The following is an 18,232-nucleotide window of genomic DNA, read 5'->3' on the forward strand; positions in this document are numbered from 1 at the left end:
CTGTGGATTCCCCACAGCCTTGGCCTGGTGCCCTGCACACAGTGGGCGTGACCGTGGGGGAACATGGAGGTGGTTGGAGGAGGGGGCAGGCCACAGTTTACATCTGTCGAATTAATGACTGAAGAGAAATCAGTTGTTTTTGCTAATAATCGAGACTGCTGTGTTTTCAACAGCATGGGAGCGGATTCCCGATTCTCCTATTTAGAATCTTCATCAATTAGGGCGAGTCACTCACCTTTCCTGGGTCTTAGCTTCCTCACCTATCAAATGGGAGTGGAACCACTTGCCTTGTACATCCCATCAAATGATGCATGGGACAGTGCAAATGAGAACACTTAGTGTTCTAAAGGGGAGGGGTCCCCTTTCATCTGCTCTCTCCCAGCCTGGCCTCTCTTGCTTTGGGGTCTTCCTCGTAAGTAGGAACTGCTGACCATCCTTCTGCTCTGGCAACTAACGGTGCCAAGTATTGGGGGTCAAGAGAAATAATTTTGCTTTGGCATTTGTCTAAAAATTCTAGGCACTGTCATCTGGTCCCAGAGATTTAGTGACACCCTCAATCAGGTCTAACATTGTGAGGATGCCATAATTTATCTCACGGTGGCTCTAAAAGACATTGGCATGCAGGCACTGCTATGTGATGCCACGATCACTATCCCTGTAGTGTCATCGCCCCCTTCACTCTTGACTTGCTGTGCTAAGGCTGCCTCATGTTAGGGCAAACAGTCAGCATTTTCGACAGAGTCAGGGTGCTAGTCCTGAGGTGAACAGCAAATAGGAAATGAGGTTGGGAACACAGCAGATCAGAATCAAGATGGACACAGTGCAGGAGAAATCAGGTTTGGGACAAGCAGGGAAGTCTTGCTTGTTCAAATGGGAACACTGACAGGCTAGAAAAGCTTCCAGCTGGATGGAGGTCCAGCGGCTCCCCGATAGGCTGCACTTGGGGGTACATCCTTGTTTTCCCAGGATGGATGCTTTCCTGTGAGCTCCTCAGTATCTCCTGAAGCTGACCACCTGCACTGAAGGGGAGACCCTCAGATCCTCTTTCTATTCTGGAATCCCTGTCAGCCTTGCCTCCCACTCTCACTTTGATCAGCTGCCCATCTGTGCTCCTGGTCCTACCAGCCTACCTCTGAGGCTCCGCTCCACCACCTGCCTCACTGGAATTGGCAGTTTCACCCCCTTGCTTACTTATCTACACCCTTTGGCCCTTTGACCTTAGAAAATCCCTTCTTCCCTTCTCTTTCCTTAAGCTACTTTCCCTTTGAAAATCCACAGTACTCTGCTAGTTATTACGGGGCTGATATTCCATTTTGGGTGATGATTTGTATGTGTCGTATCTCACTTACTACCCTGCAAACCTCCCAAGGACGGAGACTGTCTACCTTATTTATGTAACACTTGCATTCCTAGCATCCTATCTCACACTCGCAGGTCCAGTAAATATTTACTGTGTTGAATTTTATGATAATTCTGATTTTTAAGAACAAGTAATTATATTTCCTCCCCGTTTTTCTCTCCAAAATGTAGTCACGATAACATGATCACATTATACAGTGGTTTCTCTACAAATAAAACAGCTACGGGGTTCTGTTTTATCCTGCTCAGACTCAAGTACGCTTTCCTGTCTTCTTGGATCTTAAAACATTTTTTAAGGCAACAGTCATTCGGTCTCTCCAGAAAACGTGACCATCTCTCTCTGTGAGTTTCCTGTCACAACCAGACAGCTGGAGCCCTTCATGATTACTCTCTGGCTTCAATTTACAGTTCTCCTGTTCGGTGTAACATCTCAGGTGGGCCTCTGCATTTTTCATCTTATGAAGCTCTGGTCCTCAGCAGCCCGTGTCACTATTGGTGGTGGTTCCTCAATGTGCACCTGCCCCTTGACTTGCTCCCTGCCCTCCCCTGCTGCTAAGAATTTCAGTTTGGTTTCTCTCTGGGGCTGTGGGGATGGCCGCAGAAACAGTGTGTGTTCGGCCCTGGCAGCCGTGTGCCTGGTGGAGAGATCACTCTCTCATCCTCTTTCTTCTTCCTCAGACACAGTATTCAGTTCTCTTCTGAGCACATATGTTGAGGTTCTGTGTCAATTCAAATCTCATACTTAAAAAACGCTAGGGCCAATCTAGTTGATTGTCAGATTTTTAAATTGCTTTTTCTTTTCCCCAGCTGTAGCAAAGGGCTGTGTGGGGCTGCCTGGCCTGTTTTATGGCTAGTGTTACAAACATGTGGACCGGCTGCTCTGGGCTTAGAGAAGCCTTTCTCTTTGGGATGGGACCACCCGAGCCCACAATATTCCTGGGCTGGGGAGCATGGCGTGATGGTGAGGATGGAGTATTCACTCAACTTGGGGTTGTTATCAAAAATAGGGAGATGCCAGTCCCAGCACAGGTAGGTGGGGAGTGAGGAACTGTGTCTGGTGTCCCCAGTGCCATGGCCCCTCTGGCATGAATGATGGCAGGACCAGAATGGCTCTAAAACATCCTCTTCTGAGATGCACTGAGGACCAGGGCTGAGACATCAAACAAGGACAGGGGACACTGGAATGAGACATATACTAGTTCTCTCATGGAAAATAAGCAAAATACTGAGTTCATTATAAAGATGGGGAGGGGATAGCCCAGGCAGGAATAGCTATAGGGAAAGTGTTTTAATTAGCCTATCTGTACATTGAGTAATGATTTCAAGTGTAAGAATTTATTATTTAATCAAGAAGATTTGTGATTACTAATTAGTGACATTGTATCCAATCAGGAATTAATCATTGAGGCCTAATTGTGAATGATAAAGCTATGCCTAGTCGCGGTCTGTGTGCAGGCCGCTAGCGCTGGGCTCAGCAGTGGTGGGCCTCCCCCACCTTCCCTGACTCTTGGTCCCAGTCGGAGAGGCCAGCAGGCTGGAGATGGGGTTCTGAGGCTTTGGGATCTACAAGGCCCCAGGGCCCCTCGGGGTGCAGAAGGCCAGGGGACTGACTGTTCCAGAAGGGCATGGTCCAGGGGCTCATCAGGCAGCCCAAGTACAAACCGCACTCTATTCAGGTCTGGCTGGGAAATGCAGGACAACAGGCTTTGGTGCCAGGGTTAATAGTCTTGCAAATACAATAAATATTCCTTTCCTCTTCCCAGGAAGCATACACAGCGTAAAATGAGTTCTTGCTACTTTGGAATAAACAGTAATGCTCTCTGAGTGAAGAGCCAACTGGCAGTTTGAAAGATTGGGTTAATCAGACACAGAGAAATTTCTGATTAATTGGACAATTATTTCGAATTCTGAGAGCCAAGGCAATGCTAGAGAAATATCCTGACCAACTGGGAAAAAATTCAACAGCCCACGGCAGAGATTTTTAAGCTTACAGGAGTTGAGATACATTGGCACTGCATACAACTGGTCTCATCCCCCAAATGTATAGAGACTATAAGTGTTTTTCAAAACCAAAGTGATTCAAAATTATTTTGGCATTGAACAATTATGGAAAATCGGTCTGATATTCTCTTGAAATCACTCTAGGACTCTACGACATGGCAAAACCATAAAGTAGAGGCCAGGAGAGAGGGAGAGAGATCGTTGTGTCCAGATCCATGGAGCACTGTGTGTGTAAGCCAGCGGCACAGTGTGCCCCCCTGTCCTGCCCCTTCCTGCAGTCTCAAGGTGGCACGGCCTCACCTGGTGGGGGCATGCTTCTGTTCCTCCTCCTCGTCCGTGTCGCTGCTGATGGTGATGACGCTGACCGTGGGGCTGGGGGTGTCAGGAATGACAATCGTCTGCCGCTGCCGCTCCCTGGTGGTGCTGGAGGCCCCGTCGCCCCACCCGCACGTGACGGAGGAGCTGCAGGCCGGGCTGCTGTGCACCAGGGCGCAGCGGGGAGGCGTGTTCTCCTTGACGCGCTTGGACCGCTGAGGGGAGCTGATGGCCTGTGAGGAGGACACCTCACAGGTGGAGACGTTTCTGTAACGACACAGGCACACACGCTTGTGGAGGCCCCGCACCTCCTCCCAAGGAGCCCAACTGTCTAGAAACACCAGCTTTGCCAAATCTCCATTAAAAAGTTAGAAGTTCAGGGGGTGCCTGGTGGGGGGGCTTGGTAGGTTCAGCGTCTGCCTTTGGCTCAGGTCATGATCCTGGGGAACTGGGATGCAGCCCTGCTTTGGGCTCTCTGCTGGGGGGGAGGGGAGTCTGCTTCTCCCTCTCCCTTTGCCCCTCCACCTGCTTGTGTGCTTTCTCTCTTGTGCTGTCTCTCAAATAAATAAAATCTTAAAAAAAGAAGTTCAGAACATTCAGATGTTTTCTGTAACTGCAGAAATGGCTGCCTCTTGAGCTCTTTCTTTCAGCTACTTGCTACACAGATGGCGACAGCGACCTGGCTTCCCCTGGCCTCTGGTCTAGTGCCATGTGCCTATTCCCAGCAGGAGAAAGGGAGCAGCCAGGGGTCTCGGGAGAGGGAGAGGGCATGTATCCAGGATCGGGCTGTGGGAGCAGGTGCAGTGCACAGGGTCTCAGGGTTGCCGCCCCGCCCCCCCCCATCTCAGGGTCAAGGTCTGACTTCCTGAGCTCTGCCCTGTCATTCTCCAAAAGTACATGGGTCTTGTTTTGAAGGGACTTGAAAGAAGGAAGCGTTATTTGCCACATAAAGCTTTGGTTTCCTTGCTGATGGCTGTTCTGCCACTTATGAAACTACAACACTCATGTCTTTGACATCTGAGCCTCATAGGAAGTTTACCAGTCTGTCTGAACTGTAACGGAAAAAGTGGGCAAAATGCAAAAGGAAAAGGCGTAAACAGGGAACTTTTAATCTTGATTTTGATCGACTCGAGACCCCTTATCAAATTAGTAAGCGTAGTTTCTGGTAATTTAAGGGAAAAAAATACCTACCTTTCTCCCTCCCCACCAACTCTTGCTGACCTTGGTTGTATCTGTACCATGAGAGCCTAACAAAACTTTTAAGACTCTTATGTGTCCTTGGAGATTCTAGCACTTTCTAGCTAAAAAGAAAGCAGGAAGATGAGAATAATTCTGTAGCTTTATTTAATTCTCTATCTAGCTGGTGTCAGGTATGTTGCTTGTGCCTTTCTGGGGGCTGGCAAGATTTTTTTCTTAAGATTTTATTTATTCATTTAAGAGAGAGAGAGAGAAAGAACGAGAGAGAGCACAAGTGAGAGGAAGGAGCAGGCTCCCCATTGAGCAGGGAGCCCAATGTGGGGCTCGATCTCAGGACCTCAGGACAACCACCCGAGCCCAAGGCAGATGCCCCACACAACTGGGCCACCAAGGCACCCCACAATAAGTTTTACTGATAAGATTGTTCCACTGTTTGCACTTAGCATAAACCTGTAAATTTATTATTGTTACCATGTTGCAACTTTGAGATGATGTTTTCACCACTTCAGCAGTTAAAGTATCTCCACTTGCTGTTGTTGAAGCAAAGTGTGCCTGGGTGCACCACCCAACAAGGGAGAACCTTCTGTTTTCCTTAAGGCATTGGTCTTAAAAATAGGCAAATACAAAACTTTCTGTATAATTATGTTGATCTTGAAATGCACTGGCAATAAGCCTTCATAAAGCCAGCTGGGGGGGGGGGGGTGAGCAGGCAAGAGGGAAGGACTTGTCAACAGGTTGGGAGGCTAAGCGTTCTTACTGCCCCTACTTGACAAAGTGAGCCATGAGGATGCCGAAACTCAGCCCAGGGTCAGACTGGTATTGTGTGATCACCCACACAGTTGGCCAGGACAGAGCAAAGGGTTAAGATGGTGGCCTCTGTTGCCACCCAATCTAATAATGACATGGGTGTGTTGTCACAGGGCTGCCACAGATCTGAGATGAATTTCCCTGAGTTGTCAGAAACACCCAAATAAAGAATCTTGAAGAAGAATGACAACTCAAAGGAAGTCAACTCTTGGGTTAATCTTCAAAAGAGAATGAAAAAAAAAAAAAAAAAAAAAGGGCAAGCCTTGTTTTTGGCACCGGGTTGGATGAGGAAGTAGGAAACCAAAAATCACTAGACAGTTTATATCCTGGACTTTTTTACTTTGATTAACCTATTCCAAATAAGCAATTAAGTGCTTCCAGGTCAGTGACTCTGGAGAAAAACAGAGGAGCAATTCTGCAGCTACGCAATCTTGATCACAATTTTTTTTTTTTTTTTAATTTGGAGCTCTCTTGTTTTTTGTAATAATCAAGCTTATTGAGGTATAATTCACACATAATAAAAGTCGCCCTTTGGAAATGTTTGATGAGCTTTGACAAATGTACTTGTAGCTCCTGCCAATCCAGAGAACTTTGTCATCACCCTGAGAGATCCCTGATGCTCCTTCCCTTCCACTGTTTCCCCCCCACCCCCGTAGTCCCTGGCAACTCCTGATCTAGTCTTGCCTTTTCCAAAATGCCATATAAATGGGCTCATGCAGTATGTGGCCTTTTTCTTGTCTTGATTTTTTAAAAAAAGATTTTATTTATTTATTCATGAAAGACACAGAGAGAGAGAGGCAGAGACACAGGCAGAAGGAGAAGCAGGGTCCCTGTGGGGAGCCCGACGTGGGACTCGATCCCGGGACACTGGGGATCACGCCCTGGGCCGAAGGCAGCCGCTCACCTGCTGAGCCCCACAAGGCCTCCCTCGGTCTTGATTTTTAAGAGTTCATTGTGATGAGACTGGATTGAAATGGAACCAGAGAGATTATTCTGGAGGTAATGTCTTGGATTAACCGCAATTATTGCGTCTACTTGAAGCAGCAGCTAAATGAGTCATATTTCTGACCTTCGAATTCAAAGAAAGCCTATTTCTCTCCCGTTTTAAAAAATAACATTATTATGATTTCCAAAGTGCAACTTCAGAGGCGAGTCTGTTTTTTTTTTTTTTTTTTTTTTTTCTTACAGAAGTGAAACGACACGAACGGGCGGCCCAGGTGGCTCAGCGGTTTAGCGCCACCTTCAGCCCAGGGCGTGATCCTGGAGACCCAGGATCGAGTCCCACGTCGGGCTCCCTGCGTGGAGCCTGCTTCTCCCTCGGCCTGTGTCTGCCTCTCTCTCTCTCTGTGTGTCTCATGAATAAATAAATACAAATCTTAAAAAAAAAAAAAAAAGAAAGAAAGAAAAGAAAAGGCAGGAACGGCTTCAGAGCCAGTCGCTGAGCCCGCAGTCCCGGCCCTCCCCGGTGGTGCGGCAGGGCAGGGCAGGGCAGGGCAGCCGAGAGAGGTGAGGGCCTCCTTCGAGCCCCAGCCCGTCGGCGGCGGCCGGGCACATTCTGCGGGCCGCTGCCTGTCTCGTGCCTGGGACGCAGCGGCCGTGCGGAGGCTCCCGAGCGCCGGGGCTTCGCGCCCCAGAGGAGGCCGCCGCTCACCACCCACCTGGCAGAGGACTGGTGCTGCTTGCTCTTCCGGGAGGAGGTGGTGCTGGTTGGCTGCTGCCGCATCACGTGGGCCACGCCCACATTCAAGGGCTGGGCGGCGGGGAGGGTCACATGACCAGTCAACAGCGCGGGCTGCTGCATGATGGGATTGTAATGGCTGCCGTGAGCGTGCGTGTTCCTGAGTGGGAGGCGGGAAAACAAGGCTCTTTTATTGGTTTGAAACATATGCGGCTTTTTTAAAAGATGAAAGTCCCCCCCCTCCCCAATTAAAAGCCATTAAAAAAAAAAAAAGCCGGTCCTCACGAGCTCATGGGGTTGAAGAGATGAGCTCGTCAGGTGGTTTAGGGGCTGCTCTGAAGGAGTTCGCAGGAGCACAGTCGGTGAGTGAGGAGGAGGGCACTGCAACTGGGAAGAATGCAAGCTGCGAGTTCAGCTTACGTTCTGGGGAGAGGAGACAAATACTCCTCCCTCCACCTTTCAAGGTCCCCAACCAGGTGACCTGTGCATTTTATTTTAAACCTACAAGTGCCTTTAATGGGTTCTTGCGCTCTGTGACGTAGGGTGTCTGTGGCAATGCCATTTTGTAAGTGAGAAATTCATAGCTTATGTTTAAAACAAAAAAAAAACAAACCCTTGAAATCTAGGCGTTGTAATGTTTCTGCTGTTTGGAAATGTTGACATTCTTTTGAATTCTTTCCGTGGCTCGCACGAGGCTCAGGCATGTAGCAGCTGATCAGTTAATTACATGCTTGCTGGATGGACAGATTAACCTGAAGGTTGACTAGACGTGTATAGAATTTGGTACTAAGTCAAAATTAATAAAGAGTCAGACGCATGGTGATAGAAGTCCTACTGGCAGCCATTATCCTCAAAGTGGGTTCTCTTTCCAAGTTTTAGGATCTGGGTTGTGGTGGAGCTCAAAGGCTTGTTTTCCCACAGAAATATTAAAAGTGGTAATCGATTAATTCAGAGACTTGGCCATGAGAGCCCACTGAGCTCATAATAAAATTAAAAAGTTAAAGGAGAATTTCTTTGCATTTAGAAAATATTATGAAATTCATCATTGCAAGTTGAGGGAAAGATGAAAGGAAAAAAAAAAGTAGGTAGCCACTTTTGTCAAGATTTTGATACTGTCTTTTGGACATTAGCATTTAGAAACTGTTGTTACAGCTGCTTTGCAGTTGCTGTTTCTTCTCCAGACATGGCATTCTTTTGATGTAAGTCTAGCATCAGTACTTCTCTTTTGTTTATTAGCCATGATTATGGATGTTCTTTGGCCCATGCATGAAATGGAGAAGAGACTGCAAAGAAAGTTGGCTTTAAGCGTTTCTCCTGTGGTAACCAGGTAAGAGCTAAGGAGGGAGGAGGAATAGGAAAATCTGTGTGAGTAGGTGAGTTTTGCTGGAATTAAGTGAGCTATATAAATGTTGAAAGACAAGGGGAAAAAGTAGCATAGGATGTATGTGTGGTCTTTTAGGAGAAAAGGGGGTGAGAAAAACAGTGGTTGGATCGGTATCCACTTGGTTGCTGTTCCTAGTGAGCTGGGGAGGAAAGGCAGCCTCACCCAGCATGAGCCCATGTGAATGGGGGAAGGGAAGAGAACTGATGATTTATTGCCCGTCATGTACCAGGTGCCAATATAATACAGGTGAGATACAGGTCACCTGCTTTGTATTCTATCTTTATTTAAACTTCCCAGCAATTCCGTGAGATAGGATTCTCCCCACTTTACTGAGGGAGATACTGAGATTCATAGAGGTTAAGCAACTTGACCCAGGTCATACAGAGCCAGAATTGAACCCGGTTTTACCTTCTTTGAAAGAGCTTCCAATGAGTGGGGGTGGACGTGGTGGGTGTTGTCAGTGGGAAGTGAGTGGTGCTGCAGGAGAGAGCCTGTGTCAGGAGATTAAATGGAGGACTAGAGGGAGCTGCATTTGAAGCCTGACTGGGAAGGCTTCTCTCTCCACCCCCCCTTCGTTTTTACAGAGAGCTCTTCATTCACAATAGCCTTCTAGACAAAAAAAGAACTTCAGGGAGGCTCCGTGGTTGGGTATGGAGACTGTCAAAAGATGGGGGGATGCCCTGATGTTTGTATGGAGAGAGCCTGGAGGGTCATGGGAAGCTGGTGAAGGAGGCACAGTGATGGTGCTGGAATGGTATGGTGGAGAGAACAAGGAAAAGTGCAAAGTGGCCATAGAAACAAAGGTGCAAGGTGTTGGTGAGAAAGTCAGTGAGTAGGACGGTGGGGTGCTGGAAACAGATACAGGGGGTGTGGTGTACTGGTAGCTGTCAGCCGCAGGCCTCTGGGGTCTGTGGAAAAAGGACTTTGAGCTCTCAGATACGACTATTCACCGAAGAGACACATGCAGCAAACATGTGATAGTTTACCCTTCCAAGTAAGCCCCATTCTGTCAAGCTTTCCCCTGACAGGTCAGATACAATTCCAGTGTGCCCATGTCTCAAAACACTTTGAGAACACCTTCTAGAATTGCTTAGGAGCCTCAGGAACTCCCGTCTGCAGTCTTTAACTGCTGACACATCTTTGTTTTTTTGGGAGTGGAATTTAATTCTGAGACACAAACCAAAAATCATCCAGAGGCAAGTCCATGAATTACACTGGTGATCAAACGATGTAACTGAATTTATGGTTGAAAATGGCAACTGACCATAAAGTAATGATGCTGATTTTCTTAATATCCTGGTACATTTATTTAAAAATTAACTCCCATTACACTGCAGTCATATTCCACATAATCTTTTTAATTTAAAAAGTTCTCAACAAACCACAGAATTCACAGTACAGGCTAGCCCGGCAGCTCTCTGGATGAGCAGCGGACATGCCTCCCATCCCAGACATACCTACTTTGCTGCTTACCTCCAGTCAGCCAACTGCTGGGTGCCTGCCATGGTCTCGGGAATCACAGTTGCGTGCTGCACGGATGTGTGGGTGGCCACTCCGGTCAACTGCTGCCATGCCGGGGGAAGCAGGATTTGCTGGGTCCCACTTGGCCAGGCCTGCTGTAGAGCAGAGGATGTGTGCCATCAATATGTGTGTTAATCACATAATCTGTCTGCCTGAGTCAAGTCCTTATTGTGTGCCCAGGGTTGTGGTAGACCCTGTAATGAGTGTGAAAATGGAGACCTGGTTGCAAAAATTAAGTTACGGGGAGATAAAATTAACATCTGTGACCTACCTACATAGAAGATAAAAAGTAGTACATGAGCAAAGAGTCGTATGGAAGGGACTTATTTGTGTGGAAGAATGATTTGTTTATAAATTTGCTTTAAGAACAATACTCAAAGTTTCCAAAAGTTCACTTATATTGGGCCACACAAAGGTAACTTTTTGCCCTCAAGAAATTTTCCATCTAATATCCTTTATTTATATTTTGCCTTTTTATTAATTAGAATCTAGACCTCCAACTTGTGTGATCTGAATCTAAAGTAACATAATTCTGGGGCGCCTGGGTGGCTCAGTCAGTTAAGCGTCTGCCTTCAGCTCAGGTCATGATCCCAGGGTCCTCGGATCAAGCCCTACATTGGGCACCTTGCTCGGAGGGGAGCCTGCTTCTCCCTCTCCCTCTGCTTGTACTCTCTGTCAAATAAATAAATAAAAGTTTAAAAAAATAAAGTAACATAATTCTGAGATCACCAGATACTTACCCACATCAGAGAGCAAGCATCAAGTAAAATTCTTAGCTGGGACCCTAAGCTTAATTGAGAATTACCTTGATCCATCAAAGCAAAAATGAGATGTAGTTAGAAAGTCAGATTGATTCTTCATAAATGTTAAGCTTTTTCTAAGAACTCTAAAATGAACTTTACTTATTTTTTTTCCTTGAATAGAGTCACTGGGGGCAGGAGGGTGTTTGGGGTACCAAGCTTTCTATATCTTCAGTCACTTTTCTGCTTGCCTCTGGTTTATTCGATGATTCAGACTGAACACAGCTGTCCAAACTTGGACACTTAAAGGAATACCACTGTGGTAAAATACTTCTTGGGCGGGTCAAGAATTTAAAGATCCAGTTACTTGTTCTTTGCATTGGGCTGGGTATCACTAACCTTGGATAATTTATTTAATATAGTGCTCCACAAACTGCATCTTTAATATGTGTGTTTTGGCTCATATGTACTAACAAGCACTTCTGGAAATGAATCACAAACTTGAGTCAGAGCTTAACAAACAGTGATGTGTATAAAATGATACAACGACATTTTAGATCTGAGTGGCGGGTTCACCTGGTCCAGCCCTCTCAGGGGGCAGATGAGACCCCGTGAGATCTCTTATACCTTTTTCACATTGCCTGTTTGCTTTTTTTTTTTTTTTCCTGTTTGCATATTGGTGTGTTTTGATACAGGCAAAAAGCTCAGGGACCAGTTTATATAGTAAGTGCTTAATTAATAAATATTTGTTGATAAAATGAAAGAAGCAATTTGACCAAGGCAATTAATTACAGTTAACTATATTTCAAGTTTACTGAATTCAGATACAGCAGAAAAATAACTGATTAAAACAGTTTATGCGCTCAAAAAGTTAAATGAGTGACAATTTCATTGGCATAAGATTTATACTGACTTTGAGACTCACTTCAGCTTTCATGAAAAGCATGTGTTCTGACTGTTATACTTTAAAAAAATAAATCTTGATATTAAGCCAAGGACATCATTTTTTCCCTCTACTTCCTTAAAATGGATAACATTTTACCTCAGAGAGAGAGAAGTGTAAAGGCTGTTTTAATTTTTGACCCTCTCAGTGAATGACAGGTTCGACTCAGGTGAGATGATACTTCACACTTGTGTAATTACTTGTACACACTTATGTAAACTTATAATTTATTACTACTTTAGATAAGATTAGAGCCAATACATTTTTTAAAAGATTCTATTTATTCATTTGAGAGAAAGAGAGAGAGAGAAGCACAAGCAGGGGAGAGGCAGAGGGAGAGGGAGAAGCAGGCTCCAGGGAGCCTGATGCGGGGCTCAATCCCATACCCTGAGATCATAACCTGAGCCAAAATCAAGAGTCGGACGCTCAACCAATGGAGCCACACAGGTACCCCAAGTTTCTGACTTCATCTCTTTTTTTTAGGATTCTATTTATTTATTCATGAGAGACACACAGAGAGAGGCAGAGACACAGGCAGAGGGAGAAGCAGGCTCCATGCAGGGAGCCCGACGTGGGACTTGATCTAGGGACTCCAGGATCACACCCTGGGCTGGAGGCGGCGCTAAACCACTGAGCCACCTGGGCTGCCCTCTGACTTCATCTTAACACCAGTTCTGTGAGGTAAGGGCTGTTTTTCTCCCCATTTGTTAGATGGGTAAACTGAACAGCAGAGAGGCTAAATAACCTTCCCAGAAATATAGTAAATTAAATATTTATTGCTCTTTGTAGCAACTGAAATGATAGCAAAGGAATAAAACAATACAGAGATCCATAAGGACAAAGACAATAACAGTTAACAAAATCCTGGAAGCTGGAAAACAGAAGGGCAATTACTGAGTTAGAAGACTAGGAAATCTACAGGCAAGTCTGCACATTAAACCATGACATTCCTTTACTCCTCAGTTTGCAGACCCTGGTGGGTGGAGGATTCTCTCTAGGAAAACTGAGAGTCCAAGAGAAAAAACTATGGATACGTTGGAGGATCAGGAAATTTGCCAATGAAAATGCTGGGCTCGGGGCACCCGGGTGGCTCAGCAGTTAGCATCTGCCTTTGGCACAGGTTGTGATCCTGGGGTCCTGGGGTCGGGCTCTCCACAGGGAGCCTGCTTCTCCCCCTGCCTGTGCCTCTGCCCCTCCCTGTGTGTGTCTTATGAATAAATAGATAAAATCTAAAAAAAAAAAAAAAAAAGGAAAATGCAGGGCTCATTCCTTTTCAGACTAGAGAGAAGCCCTCATTCAATAGTCCTTTCCCTCCTGTAGCTTTCAAATTAGTTTTTTGTGCTTCAGTCTTAGAAATGAATGAATAGCCAAGGATAACCAGATATTAAAGGTAGCTTCTAACATGGAAGAGTCTAAAACAAAAAAAGAAACTCAGAGAAAACAAAAACAGTGTAGAAATCAGAAGAAAATTTCCAAAAACTGGGCAGCCCCGGTGGCTCAGCGGTTTAGCACTGCCTTCAGCCCAGGGTGTGATCCTGGAGACCTTGGATCAAGTCCCACATTGGGCTCCCGGCATGGGGCTTGCTTCTCCCTCTGCCTGTGTCTCTGCCTCTCTCTCTCTGTCTCTCATGAATAAATAAATAAAAATTCTTAAAAAAAATTTTTGCAAAAACTTAAACTGTCCTTACAGAGTCAAAAAAAAAAAAAAAAGTGTGTGTGTGTATACATACAGATGAAACATCATATACAGGAATATATATCTATATCTCCATATCTATATTCAGAGAATAAGAATTCTTAGAAATGAGAACAAGTTAATTCCATAGAAGGTTTTAATTTTTGTAAATTAAAAATTTTTTAAAGATCTTATTTATTCATGAGAGATAGAGAGAGGCAGAGACATAGGCAGAGGGAGAAGCTCCTCCTTGTGGGGAGCCTGATGTGGGACTCGATCTCAGGACCCCAGGATTACGATGTGAGCCAAATGCAGATACTCAACCACTGAGTCACCCAGGCATCCCTCCATAGAAGGTATTTTTAAAAAAGTTGAGAAAATGTCTTGGAAAGAACAGCAGATAGAACAGAGAGAGAAATGGGAAAAAAGATGAAAATCATTAGATTTTTTTTTTTTTTAAATCATTAGATTAATTCAGAAGTACCAACACCCAATTAATTACCACATAGAGGAAACAGAAAGTGCTGGCTTGGGCAGCACATATACTAAAATTGGAACAATACGGAGAAAATAAGCATGGCCCCTGCAAAAGGATGACACACAAATTCATGAAGCATTCCTTATTGAAAAAAAGGAGGAGAAACAGAGAAAGTAGAAGGGAAAAAATTAAAAGTAAAGAGAAAGAAAAACTTCTAGACTAAAAGGGCAGTGTCCAAGACAATGTGTGAAAAAAGACCCATGAGGAAGCATATAGTCATGAAATTTCAGACCACCATAGGAGAGTCTTAAGAGTCTTAACCCAATGAAAAAATGAAACCACCATTAACTCCAGAAAAAACAAGAAGCATAGGAAAGGAACAGAATCCTAATATGTTATGAGGCTCAGCTGAGAATAATATTATATACTAATGATAATAATTATGTAAATAATGCAAAATGGTTGAATAAGAAACTTCTATGGGAGGAATGGGAGAAAGGAAGAGAGAGTGAGAGACAGAGTGCATGACTAGGTGGGTACTGTGAGGATGGGGTGGGCTAAGTCTTCATCTTCCACAGCAGGAAGACAACTGATACCCAAAATGGAAATAGTAGTAAAAATTAGTGTCAGCATGTTATTTAGAAACTTGGGAGTTAAATAACAAAACAAAACAGTTAAAAAGTTATTTTGGGGGATTGGGAAGTGGGAATGGGATAGAGCAAGAGCTACTATTTTCTAGTAAATTTGTGGACTCATGTAACTTTAAAAATCAGGTATATATATTATTTTGAAAGAAAAATTGAATTAAAAAATAACTTCCTTTTGGATAAATTCAAAAGTCCTATAGCTGGTAGGTGGTGGGACTGGCCTCTGACTTGTAGGCAATCAAATTCTAGAGTCCATGCTCTCAGCTAGCATACTGCCTCTCTTTATGGAGAGGATACACAGAAATGATGGCTCTGTTGAGGGCCAGGGACTTGTGGTAAATGCATAAAAGTAGCATGGAAAAGTCTTTATTCAGTAACAATTCAAGCAGCATGCAAGACAGAAGCAGACAGCAAGACAGAATGGTTGGACAGACTGGTTGCTGAAAATGTTACCAGAGGAGGTTTTGAATGAGAAGCATTGAAGTTTGTAATTTGGACAGTTTAAGAAGTTCCAGCCAAATGTTTGTCCTTAGGGAAATGTTTAAAGGGATTCAGGTGCTATGACTGGACTGGCTAGGAGAGGGCAAAAACCATTGTGGAAGGCTACAGTCTACAAGGATATGGCAAACAGGAGTCTCCACGTTTTGGGAGGTGGGAGGGCACTCAGAATTTTTGTTCCAGCCTTTCTAGTATTCAAAGGGGGTTTTGGATCCTGGCATTTGGAAAATGAGATAAATTCAATATTGTCTCATTCAAGAACTGGATTTCCCACCTCTCTACCTTTACCCACTCATTCACAATTCCTGATGGTGGTCAATATGCAAGCTCTGGCTCGAGGCTTGGGAGGACAGGGGTGACAGTACCGACAAGGCTGTACTCGTAAGGACAGTCTGTGACGCTCACTTCCAGATCACTGAAACAAGAGGGTGTGATTTCACTCCAGCTTTACATGCACACATCCTTGGGGCACCCCAGAGAGATGGTTTCCCTTTGAAGGATGTGGGATGCTGCTCGAAGGTGGGGAGGAAAAGGCAAAGCAAATAAAATGAACACAAGGAATGGATTCAAAAGACTCCGACTCTAAAGTTTCACAAGTAAAATCCTTGGAGAACTTTAAATTTTAGTAAAAAGAATGATACCCACTTTTTGGATATACTTAATAATATTTGGAGTGCCTTTGCCTGATACCTAGAAATTTACCCAGAGAAAAATGAAGGCACTAGTTTAAATGTTTAGTTATTGAAGTTAGCTTACTTTCGTCCTTTGAAGGGACCACTTAAAAATACCTAGGAGAGAGCTGCACCCTTCTAGGTTAACATCCTGGCATAGATTAAGTGACAGAGAACGAAAAAGCAACCGATGGACAGAAAGACACATGTTGATACTGGATAGCACAGGAAGTTCTTTTAACCCAATATAAGAAATCTTTGCATGTCAAGCCACATTGGTCTACCATGCCCTTTTTAATAGCTACACAGTGTTCCATTTTATGCACACACATCAATTTATCTAACAAATCTCCTGCTGATGAACATTCAAATTGCTTCTAGTAGGTCCCTGTTAGAAACACTGTAGTGACTAAACTCTTTGTACAAGTATTTTTTTGTTCCCTCTCCCAATTACACCTTTAGATTAAATCCACTCGGGAGATTTACAGCACTCTAGGGACTCTTTTTCAAGTAGGCAAAAAGGTACAGCTCTTTCCTGCTATGAATAAAGGATAAACAAATTCAGAAATGCTGAGCCTACTGGTTTTCACCAAACTGAATAATGAAGAATGTCTAGATAACTAAGAAGAATGTTAATTACTGTTTCTTTCAGAACTGATTTCTGGCCTGCCAGGGTTAAGTGGGCAAACAAAAAAGATCTGTAAGTATGTGTGAATTCTATAGGTTCTGGCTCACAGAGGAGGAGCACTGGGAGGCTCATCTGGATTTCTGCCACTCAGAGAAAATAGGAACAAGCTCCTTGGCCCCTGAAGTGAGCTTGCAGTTCTTTCTCTTGGTCCTTCTTGGCTTTTTCCAACCTCCCTACTACCAAACTGTGTGAGCAAAAGGAAGCTATGAGGACCAGTGGGAGAGGTAGAAGTAGAGGGTCTGCGTTAAATACAGAAGGTTCTATGTATAAACTTTCAGCAACACAACTTTGTGTGCCATCAGAAGCTGGTGTCAGTGGTCACTGGAGTGTCATTCTTGACTTAAGAACAGAGATGAAGAATAGTTAATATCCACTTTTAACAAGCTGTTCCAGAACATAGAAGGAGAGGGTAAGAATATCCAACATATTTTATGAGACGGGGGTGACCTCGATGTTCAAATTAGATAAGGATTCTATAAGAGAGAGAAATTATATGCCATTTCTCACTTCCGAACAGACGCAAAAACACTAACCGTGGTATTTACCAACAATCCAGTATTGAAAAGCATAAAAGCCTAACAAACAAATATGATCAAATAAAGCTCATCTCAGAAATGTAAGGATAGTTTAACATTAAAAATCTGTTAATGGGGGCACCTGGGTGGCTCAGTGGTTGAGCGTCTTCGGCTCAGGGCGTGATCCAGGGGTCCTAGGATCGAGTCCCACATCGGGCTCCCAGGAGGGAGCCTGCTTCTCCCTCTGCCTGTGTCTTAGCCTCTCTCTGTGTGCCTCTCATGAGGAAATAAATAAAATCTCACAAAATAAGGTATTTTAAAAAAACCTGTTAATGTAACTTTTCACATTAGCAGATGAATTAACAAAAAAACCACATGAGTATTTTAACAGATGCAAAAAGAGCATGTGATACAACTCAGTTCATGCCCCAGGTGGGGAACTCCTGCTCAGCAGGAAGTCTCCCTGTTTTGTTGCCCCTCCCTGCTGCTCGTGCTCTCTCTCTCAAAGTATTTTATTTTTAAAAATATTTATTTGAGAAGGGGAGGGGCAAAAGGAGAGGGAAAAGCAGGCTCCCGGCTGAGCAGCGAGCCAGATGCAGGGCTTGATCCCAGGACCTAGAGATCAGGACTGAGCTGTAGGCAGATGCCTAACCAACTGAGCCACAGACACACCCCTAAATAAAACCGTAAAAGGACTACTAGATAACAAACTCAATAGGCCAAGGTCAGGTTTCATCCTAGAAACCAAAAACAGATAATTGGAAAATAAAATTAATAAAATTATTAATAGCAACAAAACCTGTAAAATATTTCACAGCTATTCCAACAAAAGAAACCTTTAATGAAAAGAGTACAAGATAAATATAGTTATGCTGTGTTCATGCATGAAATTACTGAATACTGTAAGGATGTCAGCTTTTCCTCAAGTAAATATAAATTTATCCCAAGCCCGGCAAATACACATCAGGGCTTTTTGTTTTGAAGACAGTTGCTAACTGCTGTGTGATTCTGAGCCAGTGCTTGTTTTGTTTGTAAGAGTGACGGTTAGAGGCGCCTGGGTGGCTCAGTTGGTTAAGCGTCTGCCTTCAGCTCAGTCATGATCTCAGAGTCCTAGG

The 18,232-nt window shown here is 44.3% G+C and overlaps 1 protein-coding gene and 1 non-coding gene across 18 annotated transcripts in view; one reads left to right on the top strand and one right to left on the bottom strand.

Annotated features, from left to right (window-relative positions):
- HIPK2 (homeodomain interacting protein kinase 2) overlaps positions 1–18,232 on the bottom strand; it is a 193,158-nt gene that overhangs the window by 31,261 nt on the left and 143,665 nt on the right. For 13 of the 17 annotated variants that reach the window (XR_012007922.1, XM_072777409.1, XM_072777404.1 and 10 more), the window contains 3 exons: positions 10,215–10,357; positions 7,338–7,517; positions 3,661–3,942 (listed from right to left, as the gene is read on the bottom strand). Coding sequence is in view for 16 of the 17 variants with exons in the window: in XM_072777409.1 (XP_072633510.1) it covers positions 3,661–3,942; positions 7,338–7,517; positions 10,215–10,357 (605 nt within the window). In the remaining variant the exon portion in view is untranslated. The remainder of the gene's footprint in view (positions 1–3,660; positions 3,943–7,337; positions 7,518–10,214; positions 10,358–18,232) is intronic. The other 4 variants (XM_072777403.1, XM_072777416.1, XM_072777401.1 and 1 more) reach the window with 1 other exon arrangement.
- Positions 14,142–14,248, top strand: LOC140605560 (U6 spliceosomal RNA). Its single transcript, XR_012008201.1, has one exon. It is a non-coding gene; the product is annotated as a U6 spliceosomal RNA (small nuclear RNA).

This window comes from Canis lupus, chromosome 15 (assembly GCF_048164855.1).
Source record: "Canis lupus baileyi chromosome 15, mCanLup2.hap1, whole genome shotgun sequence".
In the NCBI taxonomy this organism is placed as follows: Eukaryota; Metazoa; Chordata; class Mammalia; order Carnivora; family Canidae; genus Canis; species Canis lupus.